We start from the raw sequence: 14,534 nt of genomic DNA, 5'->3' as shown, positions 1-14,534 counted from the left end.
AGTATAAAGCATTCATGTTTTTTAAAATGCAATATTTGTGACCTTCAAATGCTAATTTTATTTATTTCACATGCGACCAAGTGAGTTGTGTACCGGAATGCCCTGACAATCTTAGATGAGGGGGTTGCTTTTTATGATGGTTATGCTCGCATTGATGGATTGCTAGGAATTGTGGTCGAGAAAAGGGAAAACATAGTCTCTAGTTAGCTACTAACATAATCTAAAAAGCATACTCATATGAATTGAAGTACCTAAAATTAGAAATGACAGGTTTTCGATTAACATGGTAGAAGTATGCCTGGGATAACCAAAATCAATCCTTCCATATTTTCTAATGCCAAAAAATAATAAAATACAGTTTATTCTTCTAATACAACACATTTCCATACTTCGAGACCATCTTATCCACCTCAATAGGTCCTTCATTAGCCCCTCCTCAAAGTGCATGGAGGTTATACTCATCATGGTATCAACGACCGTGTTATCGCTGTAGTAAACTATTGTGAACCGAACTTCGCACATAGTAGTTGGAACGCCTTTGAGATCTTACTTGTAAGATCACAATTACAATCTGCAAGTTTGGTCCCTATATAGGTTTCCATGTACCTCATTCTAAACAATATACAGTCGGCGCTATTGTTTTTAGTTCGCCACTTCATGGGAACCACCTTAGTTTTCGCTTTGGCCAACATGTGTCCATAGGTGGCACACTGGCTGCTCAAGTATGTTTACAAAATACCTCTCGTCTTCATAATGGATATCATGTTCCTCTTCCGGCTCAGTCGTGGCCTTTATTTTCACCCCATAATACAACTACAACAGAAACATAAAACAAATGCAATATACAATGCATTAGTATGCAATAGATGATCATAAAACATGCGACGTTTTTTCAAAGAAAATAAAAGTGAAATAATCACGAATGGTCTAGTATGCAGTCAGTTAGTAAAAGAAGTGCATAATCTGATGGATATTATAAAAAAGCAACTATTGTTCAATAAATGTTTATTGGAAATAATAATCCTGAAATTAAGCTTTACTGCAAACAAAACAAGTCCAATATTCAAATTCCAGTGCATAATTCTTTTTAATATTCAACATTGATCTCATTTCATATAAAATCCAAAACAAGCAACAATCATAGCACGATAATGCAATTAATTACTATAAAACATACAAATCTCCGGTACACAAGATAACATTTTACAACATGCCCAAACAAATTCATTATACCAAGAATACATATACAGGATCACAAACCATATCTTACTCGACTTCACAAAGAAGCAATAAAAGGAAGTTGTCGTATGCAATAATCTGCTTCAAGAAGTGCAAATGTCACTCAAAACATCAAGTAGGATATAGATCTCATTTTATATGAACTTCCAAACAAGCTACAATTAAAGCACTAGAATGCAATTAATTACTATAAAACATGCAAATCTGAATTATATAATCCGGAATCAGAACACAAAATCAATCAATTAACAAGAACATAGCAACATACATGAGATAAATCAATCGCCATCTCAAATCAGCAACAAATGCTTGATAAAAGTTGCAACATACAACTTAGAATTAAGGTTTTGATGGTGTGGTGATCTCTTAAAATGCATATTTGAGAACATAAACCAAAACCAACTCAGAATGAAAACATCAAATAAATGTGCCTGAAATAGTGCAAAAGCCGTACAATTGCGCTTCTTCTACAGTAAACACGACACAAAATTGTAATCGAAAAGAATAGACGAACCGTTTCACCTTAATTCGTCCAAAATTCCTTCAAAATAGATGGCGAAATCGCGATGGCTAAAATGCACACCTCCCGTCGCCGACAAACAACCAAAACAACCTTCGAAACCAGTCGCCTAAACTCTCAGACTCATCGTCCTCAGCAAAATAGGATGAAATCGACGCCTAGGGTTTTTCGTTGCTCATATCGGTTGGGAATTGGTGTTGATTTGCGTTGGTGGGGATAGTAATGGAGGGAGTGGGGAGAGAGAGACCCAACTCGTTTCCATGTCTGAATTAAAGGGATAATTAAATCTTAAACTGACAAAACTATCCCTGTACTCAGAGTCACACTTTTCTATTTCGATCCGTCCCCAATTAAGAGTTATACTTCATTTTTACCATAAATGGTAAGTAGGTCTCATATTCCACTAACTCAATTCACTCACATTTTATTATAAAATCAATATAAAAAAATGGGTTCCACATTTCACTAACTTTTTCAAACCAACTTTTTTTTATATTTCTTAAAATCCGTGTCCGGTCAAAGTGTGACTCTTAATGGGAGACGGAGAGAGTAATAAGTAATATTTACAACACAAAAATGCAATCCATATACTGTTTTAGGAAATCAATCACAACTATCTATTGTAAGATCCAAGGGCTGAAATAAGATGTACTTCATCCGTAACATAGTAGTGGAAACATTTCTTTTTAGCACGAGGCTTAAGAAAAATTGTGTTAAGTGAGCTAAGTAAAGAAAGAGTAAAGTAGGAAATGAAAAGGGTAGAAAGATGAAGAGAGAAAGTAAGAGAGAGTTAAGTAAGTGAGAAAAAATGTGTTGACTTTTACTGAAAAAGATAAATAAATTCACTACTATAAAATAGACTAAAATGACAAAAATAACTCTACTATTATAAAACGGAGGGAGTACTTTATTAGCAATCATGGGCACTCCCTAGTGCTCCCCAATTAAAGTAACAACATGAATCTGTAATTTAACAATCTAACTAAATAATAATTTATATATTCACTGTATTCACTTGCTCGATATTTCCAACTGCAAATGAATTGCAATCTCTATTCAGATCTCTGTTATCAATTCATTCTAGGGCTTTCTTTCCCGCGCTACACAGATACCGATTCCTAATCTATTTTTTATGTTTTATTTGCCGATTTCTGAATTGATTAAGATCCGCGGGCGACGGAATTTGGGCTGTCTTCCTGGTTGATGGTTCAACAAAGATCTGGTGGTTGCGAGTTGTATATTTTTTGAGGAAATAGAGATGGATTTGGAATTTAATGGAGATATCACGTGCCTCGATGCTGAACTATTGCAAATTCAGGATGTGTCGCCGTTGGCAATTAAAACCAATCCCTATGTTGCCGAAAAGCTCTTTGATCAGTGGCTTTCGCTTCCTGAAACAAATTCCTTGGTAATTGATTTTTCATTCCATCTTTTTGCTTGTAGTTTGTGCTTGGTTTAGAATCGTATGCTTTGTAAATTATATCAAAATCATAATAAACAAAAATAAATGCAGCTACTGTAAACCATTTAACAGATGATAGGGATTTCCGTCTTAATGTGTACAAGATGGTTGTTTAAGGTGTTAAGAGCCCTTATGGAAATGAAGTTGGATAAGTGATACTCCCTCCATCCCACGTTTCTTTTTTGCACGTGTTTTGGGAAAAATGATAAGAAATAGTTAAAGAAGAAAGAAAGTAAAGAAAGACACAGAATAATATAGAGAGTCTCTTCTACATTGTTTTCTCTTTAACTTTACTTTCTCTCCACTTTAACTATTTATTAATATCATTTTCCCGAAACAAGTGCGAAAAAGAAATGTGTAATCTAAGCTGGGATTGGGGATTAGTATATATTGGTATTGCATGGATAATAGTTACAGAACTGAACATAACTTTTGACTACCAGCATTGCGGCCTTTCTATTTGATCATATGCGGATCAGTGCTTTTGTAATGTTATAGCTGTTCTGTTTTGTTTTCTGCTTTTATGTATCAATAGAAGCTTCATGTGACGGCACCTGCTCTTGCTCATTTGCATAATCAATCATCTGATAATCAGTGTAGTGGAACCATTAATTATTTATGAGCAAGATGCATTCATTCTTAGGACACTACAGAATTAAATAAAGTGAGATAGGTGAGATTCTAGGTGTTCAATTGCAATGACTCTTTTTTTACATGGAAAATCCAATGTATTTTGGCTATGTAAACCATGTGCATGTCATCATTTGCATTTTGGTTGAAGAAGTCATGCTAGCCTAATTCAATTTCATTATAATTTGTGGTATTTTCTACTTGAACAGTGCAAGTGTGTAATAATCCCTCCGTCCTTCAAAAGTATGAATATTTTGTTCAGCACGGATTTTAATGTATAATTGGTAAAATAAGAGAGAGGAGATAAAGGGTAATGTAAGAAGTGTTAGTAGAGATTGGTCTCCACATCATTAGTAGTGAGTGTAATGGTATTTATTGTAAATAAAATGATGTGTAGGGGGTAATGTGTTGCTTAACTGTTTCAAAATTAGACAGAAAGTTCATACTTTTTAGGGACACACTAATAAGGAAAAAGTTCATACTTTTCAGGGACGGAGAGAGTAGTGTTCTATCTTCATATTTTCCATATTGTGACAATTTTCTGCCATACATTTAGTTTACATTACATAATTTGGGCTGGTATGTTCATATTTAGATAAATTGAGAGTGTTGCCACATTTTTGGAACTTTCAGACTAATTGGATTTTCAATAAAACCCTTTGATTCTGTTACTGTGTGTTGGATTTTAAGAACTAATTGTTCATACAAATTGGACTTTCAAAACCCTTTTCTTCAACAATGCAATTTCTAACATCATAAGTCAAACTTTCATCAGTTGCAGGTCATATCTAAACACTAAAGTCTAGCATTGGTCCCGTACATTTTCTCAAAAAAACTTTTTGGTCCTACACATTAAGAGCGTTAGCTTTTGGTCCTACACAATATGTTTGGTCCATATTTAACAGATTCGTAAAATATTAACAGTCAAAAGTGTTTTGACCTGATTGATGAGTTAAATATGGACCAAAACATATTGTCTTGGACCAAACGCTAACTCACTTAAAATGTGCAGGACCAAATAGGTTTATTGTGCAAATGTATGATACCAATTTTGGGCTTGAAAATGCGATTGACCGTTAATTGTTTACAGAACCGTTAAATATTGACCAAATATATTGTTTAGGACCAAAGGCTCTAACATACTATATGTGTAGGACCCGAAAAAGGTTTTTTGAGCAAATGTAAGGGACCAATTTTTGGACTTTAGTCCATCTAAAGCACATGTGATCAATCTGCAACCCTTTAGAATTTCAAATACCAAATTACTAACCATTTTTTATGTGAACAGTTTTGTCCTTTGATGTTTTCATGACCCTGGGAAGTCCATGGGAGTAGATTTCTTTCACATTCAGAGCAGTAAATTTTACTAGTTGTTACTTGGTATTAGAAAGGATGTGCCTGCATTCCTATGTAGATTGGGTATGCTGGATAAACTTATTATGAGTTACTCCCTCTGTCCAATGCTACTCACACTTTTCATTTAACAACGTAAATTTGAACATGAGTAAGTAGTGTAATTAAATTAGAACTTTAAGTGTAATAAAGCAATACTTAATAAGGGAACACTTAATTAACTCTAATATTTTAATTAAATACCATAATGTTTACTTTAAATAGAAATAGTGTAAATAGTTTGGGACAGTCCGAAAATGAAATGTTCAAGTAGCATGGGAAGTAGGGAGTATTTAACATTTCAAATCAGTTGTTGCTCTTCATTTACATAAGAGCAAGAGATTCCATGATTCGTAATGAGCATATAATAGGACAATAGTGTTCAGCCTTGATATGAGATGTTGGATCTGGAATAGATTAGATTTTGCTTTTCATTAGCAGATATTCCTGCTAAAACATTCATATGCATTGTTGCTTGGCAGGTGTAGGTTGAGATGTACACATTATTCTCAAGCTATGTTCCAATGCTCTTATAGTTTGGTAATGCAGCTATTTTCTTGTCAAATTATCGGTCTGTCTCCCCTAGGGGTTTGTAGTATTCTTCGAGTTGACAAAACATGGGAATAATTTGACTTGATTAAATTTTCCTATGTGAAGAAAAAATAAAAGTTTTTGTCTGTTCTTACTCTATGAAGTTGTATTAGTTGTTTTCAGCTTAAAATTGAATATTTACTCTAGACCCCTCGGGCTATATCTATAATTTACATTTCACAATTAAGTTCCTAAACTAGATACAAATTGCAAGTCTAATGAACTATGCCCCTTAGTGAGACATCGGCCACTAGTGGCTACATGTCCTAACTTCAGTAGTTCGTCGTTCAACTGATGGAACCCATCGAGCTCCACAGCTTGGTTCTGCCATGTTGCATGAGGTTGTTCGTGATACTGATTGCCGACTTGTTATCAGATGAATTACACCACAACTTCATCTGAGCCCTTGGTCCATCTTGAGCTCCACCAACATGGATCTCAAGCAGAGATAATCTCTACAATGGACAGTGCCATGCTCTGCTTCGGTTGTGGAATGAACAACGACCGATTTTTTTTTCTCTTCTTGTCATAAGCTCATCCAGTCTGAATCACAGTAGACCTTGATGTTCAAGTGTCCATTCTTCCAAAAATCAGAATCTGGTAAACTGTGGCTGTGACCTTCACCTTTCCCAAGATCATGCATGTAGTAGCTCACCATGCCCACAAGGCCACAACAAATGATATGTTTGTTGAGTGACTGAGTCATATATTAATTGACCCGCTAATATTTGGCAATCTTTCCTTGTCGACCCAACTTGGTTTCCTCTTCCTCTGCACTCAGTTTTAACTTCTGATCAATAAGTGCGAGTATTCACAGGCTTGCAACCCAACATACTTGTCTCCTTGAGAAAGTCTAGCACATACTTCCTTTGGACAAATCGATCCTTTTTGCCATACAAGCCACATCAATTACCCTGGCAGCAGTGTACTCTCCTGCGGGAGGCACTCCTTCACCAAACGTTGCCTCCTGATCTATTCCTGCCATTTTCCAGCAGCTGATGCTTTGATACCAAATTGTTTTGAGCCGAAAATTGAATATACACTAAAAAACCCTTGGGGTATATCTGGAATTTACATTTACACTTAAGTCCTTAAAGTAGATACAAATGCCAACGGTATTCCTGCACTATTTCTGATACCCGTATTGATTGAGAGTTGGCAGTGTCACTAACTGGAATGACTTTGCAGAAGTTCTTCATTTGGATATGGAATCAAAAAATTGGGATGAATGTTCTAGTATGTCTTTTCAGTTCTTCAGAATTTCCAAGTGCTGGTGGCATCAATTTATTTGGTTACATTTTACCTCAAAACTGCCCAGAATTTTAGGTTTAAGCTTTGTTAATGTTGATAAAGGAATCAGATGTATTTACATTTATCCTCATGTATAATATACAGGTAAAATCGTTGCTTAATAATAAGGGAGGTGGCCCATTGAATGCTTCTGGAACAGCAAGCACAAATACTGCAGCTAGCAATACATTGCCTTCTATGTTTCCTTCAGGTAGTACACCACCACTCTCACCAAGGAGTTCAGGCTCTCCTCGAATCATCAAGAGGGCAGGTCCTTCTGCCTTAGGCTTGAAATCGGTGAATGAGCCTGTGAAAGAGCTTATACCTCAGGTTAAATTAGTTGATGTGTTGTTATTCTGGTTCCAAGTTTTTGTTTTAGAATCCTACAGTCCCCCTCTTTCTGGGAAGTGAGTGAAGTATAGTTCATTTGATAAAATTTGTGATTATGCAGTTTTACTTCCAAAATGGCCGGCCACCACCTAATGAAATGAAAGAGCGGTGCTTGTTTAGAATCAACCAATTTTTTTATGGTCATGTGGATGGACTGCAAATACATGGTGAAATTTGCTAATTGTGCATGTGATGTAGTTTTAGAATGTTCACTTGTTCAATGTGTACTAATAAGTTGTAAATTTGATGGATTTTCAGAATTTAAACCAGTGACGAAGGAAATTTGCAAGCTCCCGTCTTTCTTTTCTTCTGTACTGTTTAAAAAGATTGATACTGAGGGTGCTGGAATTGTGACCAGGTAATGTAATGAAGTATTTCCCCTTTTGTCCATCTTTCTGTGACCTCTAGAGTCCAGCTATTACTCATTAGTCATTAAACTGCTGAAAATATATCTTGTAATGCTCCATGGTTAAGAAGTAAGTTCACCCGAAGGATATTACTTATTATTAGTTAAACTATGTGTAATGCTACATACTAATTAGTCGTTGAACTATCCCTCCATCCCATTAAAAATTACATGTTTTTCTTTTTGGTTGATCACACTAAAAGTGATACATTTCCTAAAATGGAAACTATATCATCTCTACTTTTTTCTCTTTATTACTTTATTCTCTCTCCACTTAACTCACAAAACAACACTACTTAAATCTCGTGCCGAAAAGGCAAAGGCTTCACATTTAATGGGACGGAGGGAGTATTAGAATTAGTAATGCTTGAACTACTCCAAAGGATTGATGTGAGTTTCAGCTGTAGCGGAACTAATGTAACACATTTCATGTGTCCACTTGTTGATCCATAATCTGACTGTTTAGTTTCAGTATCTATAAAGTCATCATGTTTTCATGTTTTTGGTACCTTCCATGCCCGTATCTTGTGCATTTCATATATGGTTTTTGGCATGCCCTTCTTGTTACTAAATCTACTGTCGTCTTATTTTTGGAAATTTTTTTTATGTTGGGTCCATCATTTATCTTGGATTGTTATTTGGTAGGATGAGGTAAACATTACATTGTGGAGATGTGCTTTGTCATGTACCATGACTTGTAACACATGAAATGTGCTTTGTTTTCCTTTCTCTGATTATTAGCATGTATATATTGTGTTTACTTTTAATAATCAATTAAAATATTGTAGCAATTGTTGAACCAATATATAAGGGAATTGCCATAGTGAAAAATTAAGTTTGGTATACACAATCGTAAAAGAAAGCCTTATCCTTTTCATTTGTTTTAAATGATTGGTTCACTATGTTCCTCCACTCTTAGATTATCTTAGAAACCAAGTAAGCTTCAAAGTCTATAAGTGTAGCATTACTTTTTTGGCACTGGTTTCAAGAAAGTGGAGTTTTGTTAGTTAAGTGGTGAGATAAAGTAACATAGATAAAAATGTAGAGGGGAAAAAGTAAGAGAGTGAGTGCCATAAAAGGAAATGACTCACTTAGCTTGGGACTTCCAAAAAAGGAATGATTTGAATCATTTATAGAGGCAGTACAAAATACCACGTAATAACTAAAGAGATCCTGATAAATCTGCTAACAACCAACAAGCTACCCCCACTTACTCCCTCCCCCCCCCCCCCCCCACCAAAAAAAAAAGAAATGAAAAAGATGCTTGGATTTATATTTAGTATTAGTAGTGCAAGAAAAGAAATGCAAAAGCCAAAAATATGTCACTTCCATGTGAAATTACCCTCTTCTTGAGCTTAAACGTTAAGTTTGTAATTACCAGCAAGTGGCAACGTTTTCTAGTGGAAACTTGTTCATCATTACACTTCTGGACAGTAAGATGATTGATGATTCTATTTCTCTTGTTGTCATTTGATGTAAGAAGTAAGAACTCTCACCTGGGGCTTATTTGTCCAAACAGAGATGCATTTGTTGATTATTGGATTAATAGAATGTTAACCAAGGATCTGGCAACACAGTTATTTACAATCTTGAAGCAGCCAGAGAACAGGCACTTGGTCCAGGTTGAACAAATTTCTTAGTATTTTTAAATCTTTAGTGCATAAATTGAGTCAGCTAGTTATTAACAGCTTCGGTATGTGTTGGTAATGTTATTACCTTGTAATAGGATGACTTTAAACCTGTTCTTCGAGAACTTTTAACCACTCATCCTGGGTTGGAATTCCTACAGGGTACGCCTGAATTTCAAGAAAGATATGGTATGCCATCTCTCGATTTTGCACTCATTTATTGTTATTGAATCATATTGGTTATAATTACTTGTCATTTCCATTTTTCCAAAAGTTCTTATTTGTGCTAGATCCTTGAATACGATTTCCTATTGCTTGCTTCTGCTCTTAAATTTACTGATTTGCACTACAAATCAATATCTTTTTTTGTTTTAAATCACTGTTGCTCAATTTAATGTACTGGACACTGTTTGGCCTCTGTTGGCTGTTAGCTCAACAATATTATGTTAGTATCAAGCACATTTACCTGATGGACAGATCTTATCTAAACCTTCTACTAGGGTCCGCCTTTTCTTAGTTTGTTTGATCACTTTTACTAATATGAGCATGAAGGTCTAGATAGCAGTAACACTATGTCTTGTTAGATCTATGTGACAAATGCTACAGGTTCTAGAATCATTGTTCTCTTTTTGTATGAATTTTGGTTTAACCTTGTTGGGTAACTTTATTCTTATTAGAAATGGGCCACTCACCCGGGCAGGGAGAGAGTTATCCACACTTATATAGAGGAGATGGGATCATCACCAAGTCGATGTGGGGCAAGATTTGAGAGATTTCAACAATTTTTTTATCTAGTTGAAAGTTCTATAAAGTTTTACTACTCCCTGGGTCCCACTGAAGATGACCCACTTTCCTTTTTGGTGTGTCCCAACTAAGATGACCCATTACTAAAAATGGAAACACATTTATCACTACTTTATTCCCTCTTATCTTACTTTACTCTCCACTTCACACACAAAATAAAGTTGCATAAATTCCCGTGCTGCCCAAGGAAGGGGTCATCTTCCTTGGGACGGAGGGAGTAATATATTGTGTACCTTTTCTTTTCCTCTTCCCCTGAACAGATGTTCTAAAAGTAGCTTATTGAATTTTGTTTAGTGGTCTTCTCATCTTGTTTTCAACATTTGCTTGAACGGAACATATATGATTTCTAGGGCATGGAATTTTAATGATTCTCCAGCAGTACTTCAATGTCTATCTACTTGCTAGAAGTTCATACTTTTTGGACTGATATTAAGTAACATCCCTTTTCATCTATTTACAGCTGAAACTGTAATATACAGAATATTTTACTATGTGAATAGAGCGGGTAATAGTCGTCTTACACTAAAAGAGCTGAGACGCTCAAACTTGATTGCCGCAATGCAGCATGCAGATGAAGAAGAGGATATCAATAAAGTCTTGAGGTAATTAAAGAGTATCTTATTTTTTCATATGACTTATATTTTTCTTGTCCATCTGTTTGGTAATGAATCATGATGATCTTCTTCTTGTTCTTTGAAAAGTGAATAAAAGGTAACTTATGGATGTTCAAGACTATCATTAGATTGTAGTCATTGTACATGTATTATCATTTGTAACATTATATATCATTTCTATCAAGCATGTATATTGGACTAGGGGCATTGTAGTTGCTTTGGTGTCCACTATTTTGCATATTACTAGTGTATATTTGCTACCACATTCTGTTCCCATTTCTTCAGGTACTTCTCATATGAGCATTTTTATGTGATATACTGCAAGTTCTGGGAACTGGACTCGGATCATGATTTTTTGATCGACAAAGAAAACCTCATCAGATATGGTAACCATGCACTTACCTACAGGATTGTTGATAGAATATTTTCCCAGGTTTGCTGTTCCCTCATTCTTCTTACTATTCGAGATGAGTTGGGTTGCATGCATTGGAACATTTGATCCATTTTTTATGTCTTGAGTATCTTTTTAAGCATTGTTGCTTGAATTTGCAAGGTTCCGAGAAAGTTCACCAGTAAGGTTGAAGGAAAGATGGGATATGAAGATTTCGTCTACTTCATATTGTCAGAGGAGGATAAATCATCTGACCTTAGTCTTGAGTATTGGTATGCACAAGATCTAAGCTGTCAAATAAAAAACAAGTCAGCACAATAAAATATCCTTGAATGTTTGTTGGGTTCTTTCTATTATATCATGTACAACCTCTGTCCTATTAAAAATGAAACATTTTCCTTTTTGGATTGTCCCATTAAAAATGAAACGTTTCCTAAATTGGGAACAACATCATCTCTACTTTTTCACCCTCTTACTTTACTCTCTCCTCACTATCTCACTAAACATCACTACATAAAATTGCCGAAAAGCAAATTTTTCATTTCTAATGGGACGGAGGGAGTATGATTTTGTCGGTGTGACCTCCATGTTGCTAAAGGCTGGATAATCAGGAAAATGGAGCCTGAATCTTTTGAGTTCTTTATACATGTGGGTTGCAGGGTTGTGAGTTTGGGTGCTACTGAGCCCTTTCACGAAGAAACTAACTAAAGATTTTACTTATTTCGGTAGTATCTAAATAGTGGATTCTGGAAGATGTAATTATACTTTTTCATCCAACGAGCACAATACATTCATAGTTAATCCTGTAGGGGCTCAATATCAATGACTCGGAGAGCAAATCCTGAATTTGAGTGTTTCTGTGATAGGTTTTAAATGTTTCTTAGTGATGAGTAGTACCTTCTGTAAATGCTCAGATAGTACACTTGGCATTAATGTGTTAGGTGTTCTCTTTTAGCTCAATATATTTGGTTGATGATTTCTTTAACTTTTATATGCAAGTCAATAATGTAGTCCTTTTCAGGTTCAAGTGCATAGATTTGGATGGTAATGAAATTATAACGAGGAATGAAATGCAATTCTTTTACGAGGAGCAGTTGCATAGAATGGAATGCATGGCCCAAGAGCCTGTGCTTTTCGAAGATATATTGTGTCAAATTGTGGACATGGTTCATCCAGAGGTGATCTTTATTGTAGATTGTATATGACTTACTTTTCTTACATATCTCTGTTGTGCTTTATATATATTAAAGTTGGTGGCTTTGCATTTTCTTTGTTTTGAAATTTAAAAACTTAGCTGAAAAGTCCGTCTTAGCCTAAATTCATAATGGAGACTGAAAGTTCCTGTATCATCTTCACAACTTCAAATGCATATGCTTTTTTCCCATTCTAAAGTAGTCACTGAATTGTATCTTTATTCACCCAACTTGAATAACCTTCGGACAAAATCTAGACCATTTTAGGATTTTAATCTGGCGGGAATTCTAAATAATATTCTGATATTAAGCTACTGAGAGGCACCTTAAAAAAAGATCTAAAGATGATCAATAAACTGAGGAAGTTTATTTGTGATCTATTCACTATTCATGTTTATACAAGCACCAACTTTGAAGCTGTATGAATTTTATGACATCTGATTACATTCAAATTATGACGCGCAGGATGAGAGCTATTTTACACTGCGAGATATAAAAGGAAGCAGACTTTCTGGCAGTGTTTTCAATATCCTGTTTAACCTTAATAAGTTTATGGCTTTCGAGTCTCGTGATCCTTTTCTAATTCGGCAGGTAAAATGCAAACTTTCAATTCCTATTGTATTTATATCATGCTGCAATTTAAAATATGGTCCAAGAACTGAAATGTTCATTCCTCTTCTCGACTATTCAAACTGGCCAGGAGCGCGAGAACCCTAATTTGACTGAGTGGGATCGATTTGCTCACCGGGAATACATTAGGCTCTCAATGGAGGAAGATGCAGAAGATGCCTCTAATGGAAGTGATAATAATTGGGATGAACCACTCGAGGCTCCTTTTTGACTTCTGTTTGGTAAGATTCTTGTCAATTTAATCAGAGATTTTTCTGATATACTCAGTCTCATTCAAATATGTATTTGTGCTTTGCTAGATTGTTATTCTGGTGACTGCCATATATCTGTCACCAGGATAGTGGAACTGCAGAAATCTCTTTTCATGTGTACGTTTAGTTTGCTTGAAGTAACGTAATATCAAAATCTAACATGCGTGCTGACATGTGACAAAACAATAGGATTTGTCCTCAGAAGGGTTATGCATAACTTCCTTGGCATTACTAATTATGTAAGGTTTGCATATTATCAGGAGCCGAGCCAACTATAAGTTCCTCGTATATAGCTGGCTACGGAGCATTATAAACTATATAGAGAGGGATTTAGCCATCCTGCTCACTCTCACTCGCCCCGCTGTTACATTTTGGAGACTTGTTTTAGAAATTTTGAGCTCTCGCCTTCCGGTAGAAATGTTGCCGTGTTGCACAGGGAAAGGCTCGGTCAGCTTGCGCGGTTGTTGATTTGATGCCAACGAGGAGTATATAGATTATGTTAGTCCAGAGTCTTTTTTAGCACTTGGTTCTTGTGAGTTGTAAGAATAATTTTTAGTACTAATTATTTCATTACTAGTTTTTGCTTGTTTTTCTTTTTCTTGATTTCCTCGTCTCTGTAGTTTGTTGTTCCCCCTTTTTTAGAATCCATTTCCCTTGTGTTGGAGATTGAATTTTGATGATATTGTTTTTTATATCAATGCTTATCGACTATGATGGCGAACTGGTGTTTGTAAATACGATATGAAATGAAGGCTTTAAAAGTGTGGAGTTGCATTCCTTTGTTCTATCCAAACAATGGACTTGGATCCGAACAAATTTATTTTCTTCTGTTTGCATAACATCGAGATTTTAGATTTAATTTTTAAATTGAAACACTAAATCAAATACTGGACAAATTTAAGATTTGCAACAAAAATCTAATTTCATCCTAATAGATTACTTATCCTGTAATTAAAAATATCAAGGAAAATTGTTATGATTTTGAATTTATATTACTCAATACATGTTTATTACTAATAATAATAATAATATAATCAATAATTTTAAATTTGTATTAAGATTCTATTAATAAATTAATTTGAAAGATAATACTTATAATTATT

At 35.0% G+C, this 14,534-nt stretch overlaps 1 protein-coding gene and 1 long non-coding RNA gene across 5 annotated transcripts; one reads left to right on the top strand and one right to left on the bottom strand.

Moving 5' to 3' along the window:
- Positions 1-257: 257 nt before the first annotated feature.
- On the bottom strand, positions 258-2,309 carry LOC125187088 (uncharacterized). Its single transcript, XR_007170561.2, has 2 exons — positions 1,762-2,309; positions 258-813 (listed from the first exon to the last, which is right to left on the bottom strand). It is a non-coding gene; the product is annotated as an uncharacterized LOC125187088 (long non-coding RNA).
- A 415-nt stretch (positions 2,310-2,724) lies between these two features.
- On the top strand, positions 2,725-14,205 carry LOC125188755 (serine/threonine protein phosphatase 2A regulatory subunit B''beta-like). Of its 4 annotated transcripts, none has more exons than XM_089057902.1 (14): positions 2,725-3,167; positions 5,726-5,783; positions 7,230-7,454; positions 7,576-7,681; positions 7,773-7,872; positions 9,440-9,542; positions 9,647-9,737; positions 10,813-10,954; positions 11,252-11,399; positions 11,520-11,629; positions 12,379-12,535; positions 13,016-13,141; positions 13,251-13,401; positions 13,621-14,205. In XM_089057902.1, the coding sequence occupies exons 1-13, from the start codon at positions 3,034-3,036 to the stop codon at positions 13,389-13,391; spliced, it is 1,641 nt and encodes a 546-aa protein (XP_088914028.1). In that variant the 5' UTR covers positions 2,725-3,033; the 3' UTR covers positions 13,392-13,401; positions 13,621-14,205. The 4 variants fall into 4 exon arrangements, with proteins under 4 accessions (XP_088914028.1, XP_088914027.1, XP_088914026.1 ...); XM_089057901.1 differs by having other exon boundaries at positions 13,480-13,685; XM_089057900.1 differs by having other exon boundaries at positions 2,729-3,167; positions 13,692-14,205.
- Positions 14,206-14,534: the final 329 nt, after the last annotated feature.

Source organism: Salvia hispanica, chromosome 5 (genome assembly GCF_029641045.1).
Source record: "Salvia hispanica isolate PSC_SH4W2 chromosome 5, Shi_PSC_v1, whole genome shotgun sequence".
Classification (NCBI taxonomy): domain Eukaryota; kingdom Viridiplantae; phylum Streptophyta; class Magnoliopsida; order Lamiales; family Lamiaceae; genus Salvia; species Salvia hispanica.
The sequence above is the reverse complement of the archived record's forward strand: the minus strand, read 5'-3'. Positions and strand labels throughout refer to the sequence as shown.

What these genes read in the sequence shown, in the direction of transcription:
- LOC125188755 (XM_089057902.1), top strand. Translation starts at nt 3,034, where the DNA reads ATGGAGATATCACGTGCCTCGATGCTGAACTATTGCAAATTCAGGATG. An exon ending in GGTGCTGGAATTGTGACCAG is followed by an intron (nt 7,873 to 9,439) that starts GTAATGTAATGA and finishes TTGTCCAAACAG; the next exon opens with AGATGCATTTGTTGATTATT. An exon ending in TGGACATGGTTCATCCAGAG is followed by an intron (nt 12,536 to 13,015) that starts GTGATCTTTATT and finishes TATGACGCGCAG; the next exon opens with GATGAGAGCTATTTTACACT.